Source organism: Hesperophylax consimilis, chromosome 5, assembly GCF_061612785.1.
Source record: "Hesperophylax consimilis isolate HC1 chromosome 5, BYU_Hcon_1.0, whole genome shotgun sequence".
Taxonomy (NCBI): domain Eukaryota; kingdom Metazoa; phylum Arthropoda; class Insecta; order Trichoptera; family Limnephilidae; genus Hesperophylax; species Hesperophylax consimilis.
Window position 1 is genome coordinate 13,278,492 of NC_142840.1, and position 25,483 is coordinate 13,303,974.

The 25,483-nt window shown below is 34.0% G+C and overlaps 2 protein-coding genes across 3 annotated transcripts in view; both read left to right on the forward strand.

Moving 5' to 3' along the window:
* Window positions 1–1,128: 1,128 nt before the first annotated feature.
* Window positions 1,129–4,651, forward strand: LOC149423562 (transmembrane protein 129-like). The gene is made up of 5 exons (XM_089632010.1): window positions 1,129–1,639; window positions 1,867–1,996; window positions 2,491–2,745; window positions 3,238–3,371; window positions 3,952–4,651. The coding sequence occupies exons 1-5, from the start codon at window positions 1,194–1,196 to the stop codon at window positions 4,115–4,117; spliced, it is 1,131 nt and encodes a 376-aa protein (XP_089488136.1). The 5' UTR covers window positions 1,129–1,193; the 3' UTR covers window positions 4,118–4,651.
* A 4,160-nt stretch (window positions 4,652–8,811) lies between these two features.
* Window positions 8,812–25,483, forward strand: part of LOC149423563 (transmembrane protein 129-like) — a 30,181-nt gene continuing 13,509 nt past the window's right edge. The window contains exons 1-5 of one of the 2 annotated variants that reach the window (XM_089631646.1): window positions 8,812–9,383; window positions 11,608–11,737; window positions 13,304–13,555; window positions 19,043–19,176; window positions 22,881–23,080. In XM_089631646.1, coding sequence (XP_089487772.1) covers window positions 8,932–9,383; window positions 11,608–11,737; window positions 13,304–13,555; window positions 19,043–19,176; window positions 22,881–23,040 — 1,128 coding nt within the window. In that variant the 5' untranslated portion in view covers window positions 8,812–8,931 and the 3' untranslated portion in view covers window positions 23,041–23,080. Of the gene's footprint in view, window positions 9,384–11,607; window positions 11,738–13,303; window positions 13,556–19,042; window positions 19,177–22,880; window positions 24,175–25,483 lie in introns of those variants that run through there. The other variant, XM_089631645.1, reaches the window with a different exon arrangement.

Sequence of the window (25,483 nt, forward strand, 5' to 3'; positions counted from 1 at the left end):
ATTTTCCAAAATTAGAAGCATTATTTTTTTCAAAATAGTACTATGAAATAAATATAAACAAATACAATAAAAGAATCAAGAAAAACATACAAATTCATAAAGAATAATATTTTAACTCAGTCAAAATATGCAGAGTTGGGATTAGTGAAAATAAAGATAAAAATAGGAAACTGAACAAATGTATACAAATGAAGGTGAAAGAAATTTTATGTATATTTATTATTATGGTCAGATATTAAGGCCATTTTTATAAATAAATTTTGCCAGCAAGCGATTTGAAATTGTTTTCCTGCGTAGTTTATAAATTTAATTTCCAAAATCAGAACTCATAAGTGTAAATCAGATCAGACAAGCGATAAAGTAGGAACTTATCTAATAGGTAGGAATTTGTCTATTTTTTTTATTCGTATTGTAAAATGGAAAGAGTTGAGTTGGCAGACACAAAACGTTTCGAAAATTGTGTAATATGTGAGATTCGGAAAATTACGAATTTTTCTTCTTTTAAACGTATATTATAATTAGAAAAAAGATTCTTTCGTAATCACAGCTATTTTTCTTCAATAATATGTAGTGTGGTGATATTTTGGAATCAAATGAATTCGTAGACGATATGATGTAATGGCGTGTCGTTACCTTTACATAAATTATTTCTTATTTTATTCAAACTACTACACATTTAAAAAGAACATATAAATATGCCAGAAGGTATATTATACCAGTAGGTAATGTGAGGCTGAAGTTAGTGGGGTGGGGAAGGAGATGGTGAAAAGGAAGATGGGAGAGTATCTGGCTATTCAGATCTGGTCACCAAATACGGCAAAGCCATTTCAAGCAATGTTTCAAGTCTGAATGGAAGTTTTACACCAGTGTGATCCTGAGATTATCTTCCACACGGGGAAAGTTGGGGCTTTCAGAATCATCAGAATCAATTTTAGAGTACTTTCGTTGTAAAAAAACACAAATGTAGTCGACGAGAGAAGGACATAGAGAGACTAATCAATATATTTCGAGAATGTGGTGAATGCCCGCGACTGTTCAAAAATGCCCCGCAGAAAAAATAATATAATGTTATTTTTATTTTTACTGAGGTAGCACAAAACTGAAACGTCAAAACAAACGTCAAAATAACTTCTTTCGTTGGATTATTAGGATGTCGTAGCATTGCAAGTTGAAATAAGATTATAAATGACAACATGTTTTTTTTTGCCTTGTTTTATCTTTTGTTTGCCTTTCTTCTAATTTACCCACCGGTGGAGTTCGTCACCGCGGGTTTGACTATTCCGGGGATATTTGCTAAGTTCTTGGGCTCTGAGGGAGAGTCCTTCATAGAGTATCACAGGGTTAGAGTAATAGTTACTCTGCTAGTTCATTCTTTCTTACCGTTAGGTTTCATTTTCGGTTTGTTTCTAAATGACCCTGATGTTTTTCCTTCCCTATTCCTTGATCCACCTTACGCACTCTTGTGGCGTTGCTATTTTACGGCGGCTTTGGCGATTCCGATTACACTTGCGTTGAAAATATTTGATTGGTGGAGAGATTCGTGGACCCGTCATCCTGTGTTCTTGAACTTGGGGAAGTTTACTGATTCAGATCATGATTTCAAGGCCCTGGTCTCAAGTGTAAATATAGAATTCAGGAGGTAAAAATAGATTTTGATTTATTTTGTGTTGTTAATTTTTGTTTTTTGGCGTTGGAAATGATTTATTAAGTGAAATCTAGCGAATTGATCACTGAATAATCTTTATTCAAAGATTTACTTGCATCTCAATGTACATTTGTACAGAGGAATTACCTAAATTCGCTGTGCTAATTAAAAAAAACAGTATTCATTCCATTGCAGCACTGATAAATTTGAGTTTATTTCAGATTTGACAAAGTTGCCATTCAAACAAATGCAACTTCAAGAGCATACGTGACTGATACCTGGATTATAAAAATAGGAATGTATAGTGTTTATTTTGCACATCAAACAGATGCTATGCTAATTGTTAATGATGTAAGTATCTTTGAATTCATTATTTGAAATGTAAATAGGTAACATAATCTAATGGTGACCAATAATAACCACACATATCAACAATAACCTTCGTTAGTTATATACTAATATTCAACCATTTCAAGTAAACAGCAATTGTAGTTTCAATCTCTGTCACATTTCTACTGAAAAAATGGTTAATGCACAAAAGTGCCATTATTTTATATTAGTATATTGTCAGTTTACCTTTTCGAATCGAAATGTTTCTTGAAATAGCCGTATTTAGTGACCAGAATTGAATAGGGATTTCTCTATCTTTTTCTTTTCTGTAAAATTTCTTCCTCTACTGTCTTCAGTCTCACTACATACGCTAAATCTGGAATGTCAGTGGCCTTGTGCAGTTGGAACTCTTTTGTGTATGCATCTCTTTTATTAGGTGGAATCTTAATAGTTTCCTCGCTTCATTTTATTTCATTCTAAAACTGCTAAGAGATTAATGCTTCTTGAATTTTCAGAGTGACACTCATCAGTTCACACCAGCCGGCAGTGGAGAAATGCAGTTTATAAATATAGAAGTGAAATCTACTAGGCCAAATAGGCCAACCTTCAATTTTAGATTAATTGCTCAAGACTTCAAGGAGTTACAAGAAAAAGTCAGAAGGCCCATTATTATTCTGCCAAATATTGTGTTCCACAAAACTCTTATAGATAAATTTATTGAAGTTTTTAGGGAACAAACTTCTTTAAATGAAGTGCATGTTGCCACTCACGTGAGTACAAAGATATGAACTATTTTTAGCATGACCTACTTACTAACCATTCTTTCTTTATTTATACATTCTCCCACATATTTTAAGAAGTGGTTTTACAAAAATGAAAACCTGTCTATCAGTTGAGACTGACTTTGTTAAGAATCGAAGTCTAAACCACTATTTCAGATTCAAAGCCATGGCATAATTGTATCATCAATATTTTTTTTGATTTTTGGTATGTTAAATTTGAAGACATTGCAATGTTTTTCTAATTAACATTTAACCTCCGCGAGAATGGACGCTTTTGGACGAAAACAGTTTCAAAGGGGTATCGACACACCCAGGCATTCACGGCTAAAAATCAAATGAATATATTTATTAGAAAATATACCGATTTGTGTTGCAAAACCAATTGTTGACGATTTCAAAAATGAGTTTTATTCGGTTTACATACAGTTGGCAAAAACTTACTCTCCGAGAAGTTAAACATATTTTATACCTCTATTACAGCCCTTGGAGCTGTGCATAGGATGTATGCAGGAGAGATCTAATGTGAAACTTAACAAAAAGTGTTTAGATCCTACTGAAATAATTATAAGACCAGGAGAACCAAGGCCTCCGGAATGCACACAGTGTAACTGCAGGTAAAAACAAACTATGTAATATAATATATGCATACAATCATAGATTAAAGAATATCAATGGAACTGCTTTCCATACAAATTTGAATGGAAACAAATGTTTCATTTAGCCCAATGGCCCAGTGTTTAGGCTCACTTACACTCGCCTGACATCGTAGATCTCGATGCCATTTGAATTTTGTATTTGAAATATAAGGTTCAATTAGGAAAATAATTGTATTACGAATCACGTCCACAAGGCACCTCTTGTGTTATTCTTTATTCTATGCATACAATGAATCATCCATCATCATTACGGCATTACAATCCAATTATAGAATTCTGCCTTCTCCGGAAATGTTCTCCACCGCCTCTAGTTATTCACTTCCATTCCTCAAACCTTCCCATCCTGCTACATTCTTCTTCCTGTCAGTAGACCTCTTCTACTGCCTGTCTATGCATCATTTCCACTAGAGCACCCACTCACTATACACTGCCAGTCACACGCAGTCTTTAAGACTTTTATTGTGGTAGAAAATTTCATTAACTTCATGTTTACCATTATTTCATCTGTTTTAATGCGTGTTAATCCTTTTTGTTTCAGGCCTATGTGGTGTATCGATTGCATGGCCCGTTGGTTTGCGTCTCGTCAAGACCCGGATCAGACTGACAAGTGGCTCAGCAATAAGTGCACCTGTCCCGTATGTCGGGCCGTGTTCTGTCTACTAGACGTGAACTTTGTTCAAGAACCACCAATAATCACCCTTTAATTAAATCGCAGACATAATATTCTTATAAGCACCTACAATAACATTTTAATGTGAGTTTCACACTCAAAAGTTAATTAAACTGATTAATGAACTGCTACGTAATATGTATTCAAAATAACTCACTTGAATTTTTGTGATGAAACTTTCTTATAAGGTTTGCCAAGGGACGGAAAAATCTTATATTATGTACATAAGTTCCAAATATTAGATTTAAAATAAAAAAAAATATTTCAGTGTTTAAAGAACTAAAACCAAGGTCCAGTTGTTTCGTAGAATTTCACATGTGACAAAGTCATCAAATCGCCACTCAGCGCCATTTTATTTTTTGACATTTGAAAGGTTGTACGTCGATTCTTGATGTGTTTCAGCTTTTTATTAAATTGTAATAAGTTATAAGGGCACAACAACATGATAGTGACCCTCTTCTGATCATCACAATTTGTTCAAAAGCTGAAACAGACTTGGAATCGGCATTTAACGGGATCTTTCAACTGTCAAAAAAACCAAATGGCATTTGGTGACAAAGTTACATTTGAATTTTGACTGTCCTAAAACGGGAATTCCTCCTAGTTGGGCAGTCAAAGTATTTTTTATCTACATGTGTCATTGTATCATCACCTGTACTAAATAAATAAATAAATAAATAAATAAATTTCTCTGAAACAACCTGCCCTAAATCTTTTAGAAGTGAGCAATTCTTCCATGGGAACCTTATGTGCGGGTTTTAATTAATACTCACTGCCAAAATGTTACTAATGTGATATTGTTGTGAACAAATAAATAAATCATTACATTTTCGTAACAAATAATAAATAACTCTTTTGTAAAACTTTTCATTACTAATAAATAGGCCAGATTTCGCTAGTGAGTAAAGTAATCACAGAGAGAGGTTGAACATACGTCATCGACGATCGTTCTCTTCCTTACACATCTATGAAAAGACAGAGTAAACTAGAACGAAGACGCCACGTACAACCTCTCTCCAGACTATGAGCATTTTATTTTTTTGTGTACTGCCAACTATATGCGAACACCGATATTATAATAACACAATTCCATCAGTGGGCTACTTGCAGTATATGTATTGAATTGTTTAATTCTGCTTTAATAAATTAGTGTGTTTGGAGTAACTGGGGTATGTTTGAATACAGGTCCTAAGAGAAATCATTTTCCTCAGTACCTCGTGTGTAGAGTTAAGACCCTGCACACCTAAACGGATTTATAATTTTGTAAACGCCTACCGCCAATAGCTTCAATAGCTGCGCACAGGGGTTCCATAGTTATTCAAAGATAAGAGATTATAATGTACCGAATTTTGGATTAGTAGTTTTTAGGTAAAAAAAAAAATTGTTTGTACGGTAAAATAAACATTAAATTTCGAAAAATTTATAAATCTTTTTTACTTCTAACATCACGTACAATCTCCTCCCGAAGTTAGTACACTTTATCCCCGGACACCCTGTATTAAAGTGTAACTTAGTTTTTTATCCATATTCATTCTATAAAAGTGTATATATAAACTTTTATAAAGTTAATGTGTATGCTTTCATAAAAAAATATTAAAAAACTTTTATTTGCGCCGTTGAGGTGATTTTCTCACGAAAACGTTGCTATACAAAAAATTAAATCATTATTATTATTATCGAATTGAAATAAAATTTTCACCCATGAAGGTATTTCTTATAAGATTATCTATATAAGATGTCCAGGGGTAAAGTGCACTAACTTCGGGATGTGAACTACATGATGGTAGAAGTAAAAAAGACAAATTACTTTTTTAGAAAATCCATTGTTTTTTTCCCATAGAACAATATTTTTCCATAGAAGAATATTTATTTTTCTCTACCTTATTAACTTATTTACCTGAAATCTACCTTGAAACATTGGAATTTCGGAAAAGTTACATTTTATTTTTTACTTGTATAATCATGCAGAATCACCTGAATCCTGTGTGAAATTACGTAAAATAACATCATCATCATTCAATGTCCAATACAAAACGAACTTCCTCGGTTTTTACACTTATCACAATGCATTAAATATATCTTCAAATGGACTCATTTTTACTTAAAAATAATTAAAATAACTTGATAAGTTTTATATATTTTTTAATACAGAGTTGTCCCTTAGCGATAATTTCTAATACTCAGGTTTGTTTGTTGATATTTTTGCTTTAACTTTTTTGTTTAAATTTAAGTAAAAATTGAATTTCATAAAGATATATGTAAATTTTATAAAAGTATATGTGATAGATACATCTTAATAAAATATAAAAAGAACTACGTAATTCATTAAAGAAATAATCTCAAAGTTCTAAAATAATCAGCTACCCAATGCGTTGTTGTGAAAAAAGCGATAGCGCGTTTTATACGATTCAGGAATTTGGTTTTCAAGTGGATATTTCTGTAAAATTAATTCCTACGATTGAAAAACTCCAGGTGGTATTTAAGAATTGGCATTGGTACAGATTATACAGATGGTAAAAACTATTTTTGTTGGAAAAAATATCAATCATGACCTAAAATATACTTATCGAATGATTGGAGCTAGGATTATTGTTGTACTCTTTCAGAATACAGAACGGTAGAACATCCCATGTTATTATGTACCTGCGCTAATGCAGGCCATTTCATTTCATTTTAAGAACATGACAGCTAATACTCAATTACCAATGGCACTTGAAGTGAAATTACACTAAACTGCGCTCTATAAATGCTGTGTTATTATTATTATTCCATGTCATGGTACTGAGAATCGGACACCGAAAGTTTGCAAGTAAAACTTTCATTTTACAATTTTAAAAAAAAGTAATAATATAAGAAAATAGTATATTAATATTAATGTAATAATAAATATACGGGGACTATGTAAAATGGGCTTGCACGCCCCCAGTAGCAAGAATCTACTGTCCAGATTGCAACATGTGTGACTCTGGAGATTTAATATATGTTTGTTAATTTAACTGATAAATGCTATATAAACGTAAAATAAATTATTCAAATATTTGCAATAAAATATTATTTACAATAAATCACGTCATTTTAGGTGCCGAAAGCACTAGCGCAGATCTATTAGGCTTGCCGTCTGGGCGGCGAATGACGATTGTTTGAAAGGGACTTATGTAAATCCGAATGTTAGAGAGAGGGCGCAAATATTCAAAACGATTGCAATGAACAGACAAAAGTGACTGCTGTGAAAATATTTAATAAAACACGACTCATTTGAAATAGAGGAAAAAACTCTCAATAAATGCTTTAGTTGTATTTAAAGATACACTGTGAATTTTTTCATGCCCATAACATATTAAATAACAGAACAAAATGTGTTTTTAATAATTTTCTGAGTTTATTTTGCTATTTTTTTTTTCTATAATGGCAATTTTATACAGTTCACATTTCGGCATAACAAATAATGTATAGATATTATCTTCAAAAGTAACATATATTTTTTTTGTGACTTAAAAGCTTAAAGAGTTAACGAGAAACTTGTTATAAATTTATGTATGCGGGGTCTATTAAAAATAAACAACATTAATCTTAAAACATATTTTTTCTAAAAACTTATAAATACTGTACACAATCGAAAATGGGCATAAATTTATCATTTTGTACAACATTAGTACAAAAAGTAATTTATATTTTTACAAATTATAAGTATAAAATTTAAAAAAAAATATTGTCAGGTTTAGAACAAATTTTCTTCATATTAGTCTAAAGTACAACCCAAATTTAGTTTACAAGTACTTGATTGGTGTGTATCAATTTTTTTCCGTCTGGCTTGTATGAAACAAAACTCTGTGCGTCGCACCGAGGTAAAACATACACACGGATGTCATCTTGTCAACTTCCTTCTAGTAAAATTTTTCTGTGTGGAGGTGTTAAGGAATTGATCTATTTAAAAACATTGATTGATTCTCGTGGGGACATGGTCGGGACAGCCTGGGACCATGCATGGGACCATCCTGGCGCATTCTGGGACTGCCTGTGGTGCGCCAGTAACTGTGGCTGTTTTTGTGTTGTTCGCTGCCATTTGTGTTTGAATTTGCTTTTACTTTCTAACATATGTTCTTCTTTATAAATGTCGACCATACTCTAACTTCAAGAACAAAAACAAACTGCCTTGGATGAGAACGCTTAAACGTTTTTGGTATGTATTTGTTATGTGAATACCACGCAAGAGTTCCAACTGTTCCCATCCGTCTGGAGTCAGTGAGACTATGGCATCTCCATGGGGTATGTTGTGAGGCTGAAGATAGTAGGGTGGAGAAGGAGATGGGAAAGAGGAAGGTGGGAGAGTATCTGGCTATTAAGATCTAGTAACGCTAATTCAAGCAACGTTTCAAGTCTGAATGGTGGTTTTATACCAGGGCGATAATGAGAGTATCTTCCACTCAGTATAAATGTATGTTGTGCCGTGTAGAAACAGTTCGGGCCTTTCAGAATCATCCAAATTAATTTAAGAGTGGCTTCGTTTTAAGAAACCAAATGTGGTTTTGACGGGAGAGGGACACAGATGGGTTGTGAGTAGTTTATTTATGGAAGGACCAAATAAAACATTTCAAGAATGTCGCGGATTTCAATACGCGGTTGTTCAATAATGCCCCGCTTCAAAAGCAGAGAAAAATAATAGAATGCTATTTTTATTTTTACTGTGGTAACACAAAACTGAAACGTCAAAACAGACGTCAAAATTACTTCATTCGTTGGATCGCGTTGGATTATTACAAATTATTACGATGTAGCGTGAGTGCCAGTGAATGGCCAGTGAGTGGTTAATTTATGGAAGTGGCATTGCAAGTTAAAATAAGATTTTAAATGCAGATATTTTTTTTCGCCTTTCTTTATCTTTTTTTTGGCTTTCTTTTAACTTACCCACCGGTGGATTTCGTCGCCGTGGGTTTGTCTATTCCGGGGATATTTGCAAAGTACTTAGGCTCTGAAGAAGAGTCCTTCATAGAGTATCACAGGGTTAGAGTAATAGTTACTCTGTTATTTCATTCTTTCTTACCTTTAGATTTCGTTTTCGGTGTGTTTCTAAGTGACCCTAGTGTTTTTCATTGCCTATTCCTCGATCCGCCATACGCACTCTTCTGGCGTTGCTTTCTTACAACGGCTCTGGCAATTCCGATTATAGTTGCGATGATAATAGTTGGTTGGTGGAGAGATTCGTGGACCTGTCATCCTGTGTTCTTGAACTTGGAGAAGTTTACTGATTCAGATCATGATTTAAAGGCCTTGGTCTCAAGTGTAAATACAGAATTCAGGAGGTAAAAATAGATTTTGATTTATTTTGTATTGTGGTATTGAAAATGATTTATTAAGTGAAATCTAGCAATTTGATCACAGAAAATTTCAGAAAGAAAACAGTTTTTGTTCATCGCTCATAAAATGTACAATGTATTGAACACCTAAATAAAGTCAATTGATTCTATATTCAACATTGGCTATTTTAAAGTATACTAGCCATAAATAAACCGTACTAGTTTCTTTAGAATTCATCAGTTCCCAACATCATCTAAAAAAAGAATGTCAACTCTTTATCATTCATTTGTTACTATTGCTAAATTCAAATGTGATAATGTGACCGTAAATAGGTACATCTCTAGATAAGTACGTACCATGATTAACCTGTGTAAAGAAAAAGAAAATAATGACATAAAATTTGGTACAATTTACTTAATTTAATTTTAATTTAAGTATCTTACTTTTAATATTTTCTTTAGTGTAAGAATAAACTGGTTATAATAATAATTATTTTTTATTTCTAATATGATTTCTTTAATAATAGGTATTTTTAAAATTTTTGTTTACTATAATATCTCCTTTTCCCTTATGTTTTATTATTTGTTGTACAAATTATTTTGTTATTCTTGCATAAATCATGTACGACTACCATAATACGGGCATGAGTCTAGTGTTTTAGTTGAGAAAGTCATCAAAATTGTAATCTTAAAATTTATAAAATAAAAATTTTATACAGAGGAATTACATAAATTCTTTGCACTAATTAAAAAAAGTATTCTTTCCATTACAGCACTGATGCAAACTAAGTAATAATGGGTTTTCCAATAAGAGGTGTTATTTTGTTATTCAAAGAGACTTTTCCCGTAAAAGATCAATGGTTTCGTTGCTTGTGTGGCACGTAGCGCCGTCTTGTTGAAAGTAAACGTTGTCCAGATCAATACCATCCAATTCCGGCCATAAAAAATCATTAATCATCTCTCGATAGCGCAATCCATTCACCGTAACTGTTGCTCCAGCCTCATTTTCGAAAAAGTAATGTCCAATGACTCCGCCGGACCATAAACCGCACCAAAGGCACGTGGAGTATAGAGAGGCTTTTCAACAATAACTCTTGGGTTTTCCGAGCCCCAGATGCGACAATTTTGCTTATTGACTAAGCCACCGAGGTGGAAATGGGCCTCATCACTAGGGGTACGTAAATTTCGCAAATAAAAAATCGTGATTTCGTATTTAAAAAAACTCAAAATAGAAAATTTCGCATTTATTTCGCAAAAAAAAATACAGTGTTTAAAACTCAATTAAAGGCTAGCATTGTTGTAATTTCTACATTTTCATCTTTCATTGTTTGCCTGCGATCAGTTACGACAATGTTGTAGATACTAGAGTACCTCTCGGCATCAACACTATTGACAGGGCAATTGAGACATTGAATAGCTGCTTTTGGAAATCCAGGGTAGCAAGATTTTGATGTAACTAAAACTTGCATTACATCCACAGGAGCTTCTTGGCCGACCAATCGGAGTAATTGTCTGTGAAAATGTGAGTACCCGTCAATTAGTTCTTCTTGTGGTACACTTTTGAAAAACGGAATTTTCGCAAAGCTTTCCACTATGGAATTTGAATTGACAGAAGAAGAGGGCACATTTGTTGCTTCTGATGGAATTAAAAAATGTGTCAATGTGCTTGTAGCACTCATTTGTTGGATTCGGCCCCATGTGTACCAACAATTTATCCAAGCTCTTTTGAGCTGCTGTCTTCAACATCATGCTGTGATCGATAGAATTTTCGGTTGATAAAATAGCCGTCTCTGTCTGTTTTGAACAGAGTTGTAATAATTGTTAGCGCGTCTGATCAACATTTGAAAGCACGTAACGTAAAAAGGTGCGAAAGTATTTAATTTTCAAATTTCGCTTTTATCGCAAATAAAATGCAGATTTCGCTTTTATCGCATCTATTTCGTAAAAACGAAATTTACGTACCCCTACTCATCACCCAAGATGATTTTTCGATGGAATTCTAATAATTAATAATAGTGAATTTTAATAATTTCAATGCGTTGTTGAAGCGTGTATCGTTCCATTTTTATTAATGGCGTAGTTTCTACTTGTCAAATGTCAAAAAATGACAGCTTTAAAAGTAACATCTACCGAAATAGCGGGCTATTCAAAATAACACCTCTTATTGGAAAACCCTATATTTTGCAAATACAGTTATAATGTAAATATCAATAATTTGAGTTTATTTCAGAATTGACAAATTTGCCATTCAAACAAATTCAATTTTAAAAGCCTTTGTGACTGATACCTGGATTATAAAAATAGGATTGTATAGTGTTTATTTTGAACATCAAACAGATGCTATGCTGATTGTTAATGATGTAAGTATCTTTGAATTCATTATTTGAAATGTAAATAGGTAACATACTCCAATACCAATAATAACCACACATATCAATAATAACCTTCGTTAGTTGTATACTAATATTCAACCATTTCAAGTAAACAGCTATTGTAGTTTCAATCTCTGTCACATTTCTACTGACAAATGGTTAATGCACGAAAGTGCAATACATATATTATAGTCGGTCACGCAAAAATTTAAGACAGGGTCTGCAGCCAAAAAACGACCGCTTCGCCCCATTTTAACAGACCGCATTGTTCATTTTCGGTCGCAAGGTACTGTGCCGAGATGTATGAAAAATCGTATGGAAAATTCAGCCAATATTCGGTATTCATTTGTTTCGACGAGGTGGTTTGCGATACTCAACCTCCGTCGCCCGTATTTTGGTCGACCTCAGGGTTCACTTTCGCCAGCCCGATCGCGTGAAAGTTACGTCATTTCGCTTCCGAGCCGCGAGTTCTCAAGCGGGTCACGTAGCGTGATATGATTGGTTTTTTTTCAAAATCTCCATCGTTCACTTGGTGATGAAATCCCGTCCGAAACGCAGACTCTGCGGTTAAATTTTTTGGAAATTTCATTGTCTGAATGTTTAGAAACGTTAATCAGCTGTTGCAAATATAGCTATTCATTAAAAATGTCGCACAATACCAGGCCAAAGTTTTGACATTTGCGAAATCACAAAAAAATGTCATTTCATTAAAATATTCAGTTTGGCTACATTTCCGTAGTAGACATCTAGCGGCGGGGAAAGGAAGTACGCATAATTTGCGAAAGAAACTCTCAAATGCTTTCATACAGCCGTAGTTCTATATCAATCCGTTCAAATTTTCGCTGATGTGCCGTTTTCATTTTGCCATTTCAGTTTCACAATTTATAATTCCTAAGCAGGTTGGGGTCGTTAAAAAGAAACCCCTTAAAAAAATTAAAATTAATAATTTGCTATTATTAACTAAATTTTCTTACATACTAAATAATGGCGAGACAAACGATGAGATACACATTGAACATCTGTTGCCTCGAAAGAAAAAATTCAACATTAGGTGGAAGCAGACATACGTTCATTGTGTATCTCATCGTTTGTCTCGCCAGCAGCATTAAGGTGATAAGGAACAAAAGCTTATTGTCTTTTTTGTGCCTTCGCCGTGCCATAACCGTGAAAATAATAATATTAGGTATTAGTTGCCTGCAACAGGTAAAAGACTAATCACACACTCCTTGCTTCATCCACATTCAAACATCAAACCGCTTAGTACTCTCACCAATTAGTTACCTGCAACGGGCAAAACAGCTAGTTATTTTATATTAGTATATTGTCCATTGTATTTCCCAATCTTTTTCTTTTCTCTAACCTTTCCCCCCCATTCTACCTTCAGTCACACTACATACCCTAAATTGGGGATGCCACAGTCCCACTGGCCTCGGGCAGCTGGAACTCTTGTGTATTCATTTCTTGTATTAGGTATCTCTTGATGGAATCTTAATAGCTTCCACACTTTATTTCATTCTAAAACTGCTAAGAGATTACTGTTTTTTGAATTTTCAGAGTGACATTCATCAGTCCACACCGGCCGACAGTGGAGAAATGCAGTTTATAAATGTAGAAGTGAAATCTACTAGGCCAATGAGACCAACCTTCAATTTTAGATTAATTTCTAAAGACTTCAAGGAGTTACAAGAAAAAGTCAGAAGGCCCATTATTATTCTGCCAAATAATATATCCCACAAAACTCATACGGATAAATTTATTAAAGTTTTTAGAGAACAAACTTCTAATGAAGTCCATGTTGCCACTCACGTGAGTACAAAGATACAATCAATTTTCAACATGACCTACATACTGACCATTCTTTCTTTATACATACTCCCACATATTTTAAGAAGTGGTTTACGAAAATGAAAACCTGTCTATCAATTGAGACTGACTTTGTTAAGAATCAAAGTCCAAACCACTATTTCAGATTCAAAGCCATGGCATAATTGTATCCTCAATATTTTTTTAAATTTTTGGTATGCTACATTTGAAGACATTGTAATGTTTTTCTAATTAACATTTAACCTCTCCCCGAGAATGGACGAAACGGTTCTTCCAAATGAAAACAGTCTCAAAGGGGTATGGACATAACGGGACGTCTGCGGCTAAAAATCAAATGAATTTATTTATTAGAAAATTACCGATTTGTTTTGCAAAACCATTTGATTATGATTAAAAAAAAAAAGTTTTATTAGGTTTATTTGTGTGAATTGATGTCAATCACATTTTTATTCATAATATAAGACTATCGTCGCTGCATATAAAATATAGCCAATGTGACAGTTTTTTCGAAAATGAGTTATTGATACCATTCGATGTATATTTTTTTCTACATTGTCCACAATATATCGCATGTGAAAATAATTTACTCACCCTTTATTAAAGCTATATTAAATAATTACTATGTGCCGGCATCCTAAATCGTGCATCCAAATTAAGCTTATGTGACAAGTGTCACATAGGCTATTTTTAATATGCTTTGTCTGCGCTCTTTTCGGTACATAGGTTATATTTTAGTCTATGGTGATTGTACCGGACAGCAGATGGATGTACCTAAATAATAATTGAAATAATTAAAGAAATTAATATTTTTCTGTTATTACATATTTTACGATGTTGAATCCTTTATGATGTTTATCACCTGACACATATCATGTGTCAAATGGGATTTAAGGGTAATAATTAAAATTTCAGTTACTATTTCAGTTTCTTGGTTCCTTAATGCCCTCATTCATCCTGTTTAGAGATAAGAATAATTGCTGCACGTGATACATGTAGAATCTGTTGAATTTTAGACCAATAAATACGCAAACAACTGGCACAATCAGTCAGTTGTCCAACGACATTCATGAATCTGTGTGAAAAAAGTATAATACAGTGGATTTGATTTGTTTCACAATGAATAATTGTGCCAGAAATATGGTTCGTTTGGCTCAGCAAACTATGCAGCAAAGTGCGATAGAAGACCCTCAACCTTCAACATCGCAGCACCATGCACCACAAGTACTGGACTATTTGGCGGAGCCTAAGCCTGAGCCTGAGCAACGTATGCACATTGATACCAACTTCTGTGACGCAAACCAAGATCTTCTAGTACCATACGAAGACATCATTGAAGATTATATGTTATGTGAAACCACTGGGCAGCTTATCCGTCCAGGCATTATTCATATGGAACTTCTAGCTACACCCTGTAAAGACGTAACTGAAAGTTATGTGCTATGCAAGACCAATGGACAGCTTATCTGTCCAAATCTCATAATATGGATGTATCTTAAGTAACTGAGCCTGACATATCAGTCACTCAGAAGATAAAGATAAACCAAAAATGAACAACTCTTAGGAAAAGGTACATCGGTTATAAAAGAGCAAATAACACACATAATAAATATGTTCACGATGAGAAAAAGCCGGCAAAAACATTGCTAAGCAGATGTAAGCAAAACTCATATTTATGCAAGTCGATCACAGCAGCAGACCGTCAAAAAATGTTAACTTACTTTTGGACATTAAAAACATGGCCCGAGAAGAGAGTATACATTCAAAGTCTCGTGTCAACTCGAAGCATAAGGAAGCGTCGTAAGAACATTCCGGTAAAGGCAGAAAGAAAAAACTGCACGCGATGTGTTCCTTTTAAATAATGCCGGAGAAAAGCACAGAGTCTAGAAAAAGAAAAACTTCCTCAATACTTTGTGTATTGGTGATAATATTTTCAAAAGATGGAATGTGCCTACAGTAGAAGAAGAATCAGAGGATGGAAATATTCCGCTCACACTTGCGGTTCTTTCAAAGAGAATTGACAAAAAGATTGCCACGGAGGGAAATATAAGAACATGGCTCAATCTTCTGCCAATGGTCCCAAGCTTCTATTATAGCAGGGGTGTCAAACTGGATATTCTTAAGGGCCGTTTATAACATTTGGCGTGTGTAAGCGGGCCGGACTCAATATTTAAAAAATAAAACCCATACTTAATTGTTAGAATCTTTATTTAGTTAGATACCTATTTATTATAAATTCAGTAAGTTAAAAAGAAGGGTAACAAGGTAAATTATCTTGAGCCGGACACCTGACTTCTCTTGTTTTTGACAAGTTCATTGATGTCGGGTGTCATATTCGTCGTAGTTACTTTTAGAATCGATTGGAGATTTTCATCCGTAAGCCGTGAGCGATGTTTGTTTTTATTGAAGTGAAACTTCTTTAGGCGCGTAATTCGGGGACGGAGTAAAACCGAGTCAGGATCGACACGAAAATGCGGGTACCCCCACCACCGCTCACCGTTCACTGTCCCTCTCTCACCATATGCGCTTGTTGAGGTGGGGGAGCCGCTCACGAACGTTCTCTCTCTTCTCTTCTTTCCTCTCTCTCAGACACCAGCGAACTGCGCCACGCCAAGCATCAGCTGCTTGGTTAGTATACTGCGTCGTGAGTGTAATACGAGTGAAATACGTAATTGATTGTGGTTCATACGGTTTAACAAAAGAAGTTTCACTTCTGTCTTGCGTAGGCTTGACACACCCACTTTTTTTATTTTCATAACGGAAAACATCTGCTCGCATAAATACGTACTACCAAACATACACAGGATACGTGCCGCATGATTTCTTATACTTGGATAGTTATTCAAACTCTTGAAATATTGTGTATAAAATGTAGTAACATTAACTTCCTTAAATTTATCCTTTACAATGCTGTCGCATTGGAGATTTATCAATTCCATTTGCAAATGAATTGGTGCCAGTGCAGCATCAAAAGTAAATGGATTGTTAAAAAGTGGGAATTCCATTTTATGCATTTTGCGAAAATCTTCAAAACGACTGTCCTCTGAATATCTAAAATCTACAATGAAAGAGTGCGGTTCTGTCCTCCGCGACATAATATTGTCACGTGGTAGCGAGCCGTAATGATGGGACCTGAGTGCCGCATACGGCTCGCGGGCCGTATTGATAGGGTCCGAGGGCCGCATGCGGCCCGCGGGCCGTATCTTTGACACCCCTGTATTATAGGGTCAACTCAAATAGGAGGTATGTTGAGTCTTCGTTCCTGTCTCTGCAACACATGCTGTCCGTATACAATACATGGTGCACTGACAACAATATGGCTATTGTGGGCAGGAATTTATTTACAGAAGTACTGAAATATTAAAAGGTGTCCGTTCATAGGCCTCAGAAAGACCAGTCCGTAGGTTACCAATGTGGTAGCATTGGTAAAATAGCATATGAACATCACATAGAAAAAAAAATCAGGCAAAAGAGGCAAAAACAGCAGCAAAGGACAGTGCGAGCAATTCTACATTGGTCTTAACAATGGACTTGCAACGTGTTCTGCTATGTCCTAAACTGTTAGCCTCTGCGGTTTATTTTAAGCAAAAGCTACAACTTCACAAATTTACTGTTTATGTTTTAAATAATGCAGATGTTACCCTGTATATGTGGCATGAGGCAGATGGGGGCATGACAGTCAATGAATTCCCTACCTGCGTAGTAGATTATTTACAGAGCTTACCAACAAATTATACAAAAATAATACTAATTTCTGTGGCTGCAATTACCAAAATCGAAATAGAGTGCTGGTGAGTGCCCTCAGTGACCATGCCAAAGCTGCATCTGTCACTGTGGAGCAAATCATCCTCAAGAAAGGACAAACAATGATGGAGGCTGATAATTCCACTGTGTTGGAGCTTTTTTTCAAGCCACCAATGTATTCCTATATCTATTCCTACATCACCCTTATGTGAATGGCCCAGTCGAAACAGCCGTATGTACAACATTAAAACAATTAATTATGAAGCATTATCTACAAATCTTTCTTCCCTGCGTCCCGGAAAAAGAGTCAGGAGATCCTGTGGTTACTGACCTTAGACGAATTAAATACTTACCCTCAGGAAATAACCAGTATATGTAAGTTAAATTATTCAGGGGCAAAGCAAGACCTTCCCCAAAGGTACAGGACTGGTCAAGTTGCCGTTTCTTTGGGTCTTTAAAATGGACCCCTTGCTCTCACGGAATCTAAATGTAAGCACTTGCAGGAGCTTAAAGCGGTCATTGATATTCTTTAACTTTCAGTCGGGGCAAAATCATCATTTCAATGGAAACATCGAGATAAGAATATTAAAAAAAAAGGATGATCGTCTATGTCTATTACTTGCTTTATTTCTGGTAAATGCCATAAAATTGACCTTATTTGATTTGCAACGATGATTTGTGATAATTGTTTACTTGTTTTTTTGTTTATAACTTTTCTTTAAATAAATAAAATAATGATCTTTAATATTACAGTCAATTTGTTTTATTTCAAGAGCCAGTATAGTAGTCCCAGAGCGAGAGCTCGTTTGTATGTCATCCATGATCGTCCTCTTCCTTCTTACACATCTTGTATGAAATGAAAAAGACAGAAGATACTAGAACGGCATCACATATGATCCCTCGCTGGGGACTAGTATAAAAAAATTAAAGGAATGTAAAGATATCTATTTTATCAAGAAAGGTTCACCTGAGATCCCGTTGCTTTAACTTGGTTGATAAAAACTCTGCCTACTCCTGCAGACACATACTTTCGAAAATAACCTAAGCAATTTTCTCTCATTAATAAAAACATACTTACCTCTCCCATTTCATGGACATACGTCAGTATAGAATAAATCCTATGTGCACAAAGTATGCAAAGAATTAATCCTATGTGCAAAAACGTCAGATAATGACAAATTTTCATTTAAATAATGGATATTTACTAAAAATCGTATTTTTCTTAAGTTGCAAAATATGCCTACTAATTATTAAAAATAATTTTGAAATACTTACCTTCGCAATTATTTATTAAAGGTTTTTTTTTAGATTATTGTCATAAGTTAGTACAAAATACATATATCCTATGTGAACGAATTATGCACAGAATAAAGCCAATGTGCACAAAACGAGAGAAAATATTATTTATTAATATAATTAATGGATGTAAGCTAAAAAGTATAGTTTTGTTATGCTGGAAATCTTTCCTAATAATTATCAATATTTTTTTTTTAAATCTAGCAATACAATTATTTTTTAAAACAGTTTTTATCGATTATCTCAGAATGTCCAAAACGTCACATTGGCTATATTTCATATGCAGCGACAATATGTTATTTGTTAGTTTATGATACTTCAATTATTTTTTAAATTAATTGATTGAAAAAAAATCTCCCCACATACAGATAAACTAACTGTTTGCAAAAACTTACTCTCCGAGAAGTTAAAAATTTTATACCTCTATTACAGCCCTTGGAGCTTTGCATAGGATGTATGAAAGAGAGATCCAATGTGAAACTTAACAAAAAGTGTTTAGACCCAACTGAAATAATCATAAGACTAGGAGAACCAATGCTTCCGGAATGTACACAGTGTAACTGCAGGTAAAAAACAAACTATATAATATAATGGTATGATTTGCGATTTGCACGGCCAAAAGCATTATGTATAGTGATTTGTTTTTGGGGTATTATGCCGTGTTGCGCTACCTCTTTCTTTAGCCAACGTTTCGGACAGCATTGCAGTGTCCATCATCAGGGCAGATGTGTGCATCTGCCCTGATGTCAACTTCGATACAAAGTCGAAGTGGAGCGGGCACAAAGTCTATGAAGGAGACATCGTCCGCGCCACGTCTCCATCACTCGCCACTTGTGTAGGTATAAACCATGCCTTAGATTCTACAGTTAATGGTTATTTTTAATTTCCTTAGGTTCAATTTTTCGGTGTAGGTTCTAGAAACTGTTTTTTTGCTAAATTACGATAATTTGGTTTCATTAAGTTTCAGTTACCCAGTGAGGCCAACATTACTGGAAAACTTTAAAATGTAAAAAATATTGTACCAAATAAAATAAAAAAAATATCACATGTGATTGTCATGTCACATGTTCAATGAGATGTCACATGTGATGGTCATGTCACATGTTCAATGAGATGTCACATGTGATGGTCATGTCACATGTTCAATGAGATGTCACACGCTTTTCGGCTGACTGCAAATATCAGTATTTTAATGGCTTGTATCTTTGGTACTTTTTATCTATTTTCTAAAAATTCAAAAGTCATCCTCAGCATCTCTAAATAAAATAAAGTCACTTTTCATGTCTGTCTGTTTGTGCGCTTAGTTCGCCTGAACATCGCAACAGATTTTAATACAGTTTTCAATATCGTTTAGAGAATTTCATCCAGAAGGTTCATATATAATACATGCATATTGTATTTGTAAAAAGCATAGAAAAGTTGACATTTTGTAATCAAGTCAAAAAAAAATATTTTCGTTAGCTTAAATTGCTAACGCTGGCTAAACCTTGGAAGATACAACAAAATAATTTACTATGGAATTGTATATCTTGAAAAGGCCTACAGAAAAGTCCGAGATGGTATATATCTATCTTCGAAGGATATCCCACAGTAATCATTTTTATCTTTTACATATATTATGTGTTATTTGCGATGCTATTTTGACCAATAAAATATTAATTCTTATCCAATATAATATGTTAGTTATGTTGAGCATTTGATGTATATTAAAATTGCCCTTAACAACATATGATTGAAATCAGTAATAGAAGCATACTAGGGCCCGTTCTTTTCATAATTTACATAAATGAACTTTGCAGCATGGAAATAGATGGAGAAATAATTAGTTACGCAGACGACACAGTTTTACTATTTAAATCTAAGGATTGGAATAAGGTTTATAACATAGCGAATCTAGGAATCACGCAAGTGAAAAAATGGTTGGACTCAAATACACTCACACTAAACATATCGAAAACAAAATTCACAACGTACAGCATAACTAACACAGGACAGCCAAAAAACAATACAAACACCATAAAAATACACGAATGCATAAACACCAACATCTGCGATTGCCCCCCTCTAGAAAAAACAGAACAAATAAAGTATCTAGGAATCGTAATTGACCATAATCTTAGATGGACACATCACATCAAACAAATCACAAATAGACTCCTCAGAACAATACACATTTTCCTAAACATAAGAAACATATATAAAATAAAACAATTGAAAACAATATATTATGCACTATGCCAATCAATAATAGAATATGGAATAATTGCTTGGGGAGGAGCAACAAACGCAGCTATCGCTCAAATAGAAATCGCACAGAAAACGATATTAAAGGTAATACTCAAAAAACATAAACTAACCGACACAGACCAAATATTTAAAAGCTGTGACGTACTTGATATACGCCAATTATATGTTAAAACACTAATAAACTACATTTTCGACCAAAAAAACAAACCCCAACAAACACAAAATATCACTAATAGACCGGTCAGACAAGCGTACAAAGAAAACATAAAAACTCCGACGGTAAACACTACCTTTGGACAAAGACACCATAAATACCACGCTATTAAAGCATTCAACAGTCTTCCACTTGAAACAAAAATTGAGGAAAGTAAAAATAAATTCAAACACAAAATAAAAAAATAGATTAAAGAACAAAAAAGACAATATTACCAAAATTCCATGACATAAAAGAATAAAACATATACACGCAACACAAAAAAATATATAAAACACGCAACACGCACAAACACATAAATCATTATAAATGCCGATTTCCATTCTCTTTTAATATTTTTCTTTTAGTGTGATAATTATATTTTAATTTGTAATCTTTATTTTTAGTTTAAATTTATCTTTATTTTAATGTTGTTTTATTTTTAAATGTATAAATTCTTATATTATAAAATGGGGGCCTCAGCACGGGTAAACAACCCAGTGAGGCCAACATTACTGTATTAGAATATAAATATTGTAAAATAATGTAGCAACAATAAAAAATAAAAAAAAAAGTATCTTAGAAGATATCGCAATTTGAAAAATCACTTGCAACAAAAGTATTTGCCGCACGCACAAAAGCCGCCGTGGCGAGTATCTTTGTCGCGATAGCAAGTATATCGGAGCTCTCCGTGTTGGGTTGTTTATTGATAATATTATTTGGTTTTCAAATATGAAACACAAGCTATTATTATTTTAGCGTTGTTCTTTTAAACAACTGTAATTTCTAGTAAAATTGTATTTTTCAGTGACCACAAGTCACAGGGCTCAAACTCTTAGGACGGGTTGTTTCGGAGAATTTGAACAATTCATCAAATTTCAACGTTCATTTTCAAGTTCTGTGAAAGATTTTTTCAAGTTATGTTTTTATTTCAGTTTTGTCAAGCAACTAGCCTACAATGATATAATAACAGAACTTGAATAAGTCTTTCACAGAACCCGAAAATGAACGTTGAAATTTGATGAATTGTTCAAATTCTCCAAAACAACCCGTCCTTAATGTTGCAGGTTTAGATTTGAGTGTTTTTTATATGGTATTTTATATGTAGCCCTTTTGCGTGTAACTTCTAAGCAAAATCTGTTTGTGCTGCGTAATGAAAGATCAGCTGTAAACATTGTACATAAAGATATTCTGTAGTTACTGGCAGTATAGTCTGATTTAAGATAAAAATTGATACTTACAGCTAATATAATATAAAAATGCTATGTAAAAAAATGTATGCTTACAATAAAATTTAAATAAAAAATAAAGCACATTACTTAGACCAAATTTATTTTTTTAATTATTGCTAAACGCACTTCGGGACTACAAAATGTCAATGTCAAAGCGCTAAAAATGGATCGGATAGTACATTATTTGTCGCTCGCACTCTTATGATGCCACATTAGTTTACACTCATTTTTGTGTTTATATTTTATCTTTTTTCACTTACATTCTGATTTTTTGTGCCTGTCGGAATCACCTGTATTATTATTAATTTTCTTAGTCTAATTATGTATATTATTTCAAATATGGAATGTATTGCCTTGCACTACCCCTGCATACATCTGGAATAAATTCTTAATTATTATTATTAGTGCATTGCACCCGTGCGAAGCCGGGGCGGGTCGCTAGTCTTCTAATAAATTAATATGATGCATTTGTAAAAATATCTACAAATATTTTTTTGTGGTAGAAAACTTCATTAACTTCATGTTTACCATTATTACATCTGTTTTAATGCACGTTAATCATTTTCCTTCTAGGTAATGAATATCATTTTTGTTTCAGGCCTATGTGGTGTATCAATTGCATGGCCCGTTGGTTTGCATCTGGTCAAGACCCGGATCAGACTGACAAGTGGCTCAGCAATAAGTGCACCTGTCCCGTATGTCAAGCTGTGTTCTGTCTACTAGACGTGAACTTTGTTCGAGAACCACCCTTTAATTAACTCACTCACATAATATTCTTATGAGCACCTACAATAACACGTTAGTGCCAATATTCAATATTCACACTAAAATGTTAATTAAATTAATTAATTAACTGCTACTTAATATGTTTTTACGATGAAACGTTCTTATAAGATTTGCCAACGGACGGGAAAATCTTAAATTATTTATTTATGTATTTAATATCAATATACCATACACAATAATCACATGTTACAGTATTCAACCATAATCAAACACTAGTTATAATTTAAACAAAATATAAAAATTACCTGTGGCAATTGATCATAAAATGACGACAGATAATATAAAATTAATACAAACTCCAGAAGTAGATACATGTATATTCAAAATATAATAAACCATCAGAAGTAGATACAAGTATATTCAAAATATAATAAACCATCAGAAGTAGATACAAGTATATTCAAAATATAATAAACAAGTAGAAGTAGACTTAGGTTTAATTAATAATGATTTAAAATATAATGATAGTATGTATAGCCTTTTAGTACGTAGCTTCCGTGCAGTTAAACAGATCCACTACATCTACATGCCCATTACTAACTTCATGTAAACTAGGTACAAGCGAGTGTTTGAAATGCTCAGTCCTGGAATTGTTACATTTAAACAGGATTTTAGAATGAGTAGTTCTTGTAGGTATATGAAATTCAATGAGGTTAATTAAATCAAGACTATTTACAATTTTGAACATAAATATTAAGTCAGATATAATTCTTCAATCTGAGAGTTTCAATAAATATAATTTTTTCATTAAGTAATTATAGTTTATGCCAACCTTTTTAGCTTTTTGAAGAATGGAATATGGGTCAGCCTGGATTTATGGTAGAGTTGAATTGAAGTAATTGAAGGTACTAGCGGCTTGGTCCCTTAAATTGATGTAACTAGTGTTAATAATATTTGGCTAATTTATATAGCTCCATTTTCGTGAAAAATCACCACAAGGGCGCCATTGACAATGTTCACTTAGTTTTAGTTTAAGAAACTTGTAAATTTGTTTTAGAACTTACTTAAACTTGTAGCTACTTAATGGCTTGTTATATTGTAAGTTGCACTCATACTCTGACTTCAATAATATAATTACCCTAAAAATTCGTTACTGTTCATTGGTTCACCCTGTAATGTTTTCACCCTCCCTCAACGTTCTTATTAACGAATTTACATTTTTTTAAGCGTTGGGTTTTAACTTCTCGCGGTTTATCAACCCTTCAATCTTAACGAATTAATATGTCACGTTGTGTCAATTTTTTGTTTCGACAGGGATTAATTCATTGAAGGATCCTTTTAATTGGTTGTGGTAACTTTGGTTCTTTTAGATGAGGCGTGTTACATTCTGAATGGTTTGAAAATAAGACAATGACCGACTACCCTGATTTTAACTACCTTTTCCTACCTTGTTTGCTCGCCCAAACGTTTCCGGTTGCTGCAGTCAATAATGTGCTAATATAATGAGAAAATTAATTACAAGTACATGAAATTCGCTATAAACAATTCAATTCAAGATGCACAAAATTCTAAGTTAATGATTTGACTAGGGATTGTTAGTTTGTGAGTTATTTTCTATGAGTAGGCATTTTCGGGAATAGCTAGAGACAAAACATGTGTTGCTTTCGATTGGTCTCCGTCCAAATCCCACCCATCAACGTGACCAGCTCGAGAGCAGCCAAGTTGATGGTCCAATCCCAACACCTCCAGAAATGAATTGAATATCGCTCAGCGACAGATGAGATAATGACATGTTTTGCCTCCTGCCGGAGGGTGATGAAGGTGGAATGTGGGTCCTTGGTGGTAGCTGTTGATGTTGATGTTGATGATGAATGATGAAGATTCATCTTATACCGTTAGGTACAAGGAGCTGCTCTGGTCCGGTGGCATGATAGCCTGGTGTCAGGAACCATTTGGGTCACGTGGGTAGCGCGAGGTTTAGGTCGCGTCAACCTCCCCCAAATCGATGATGAGTTGAGCTTCGCCAGCATGCCGAAAATTAGGAGTCCACTCTACTAACCTCAAACATAAACATATACTGAAGTGGTTTGCATCAGCAACGTCAGGAGTTCGGGAGTCCCGTGAACACCCCTCTGGTTTACGCTCGTAAAGATAATGATGAATTCAGCTTCAGTTTGTTCGACTTCGCCTCTGCAGTCACGCTACTCCAAATAGCTCCTGGCTCCAGTCTATACAGCTTCCCGTTCCAGTAGAGGTAATGACACATATTTATCATATGTACAATACAGAACATACTTCAAGTCTTTCGTCCACACTCAAAATAGTCATGTCAATATTTAATTTGAACGGGGCGTCCATCCGACATAACGAATGTTTCCTAGACGGGAGATTTTACCCCACTTCAAAGTCATGGTCATTCGCTCTATCGTTTGTTACCCTCCGTTCGCTTCAAATATCAGAGAATGGTAGAAATTG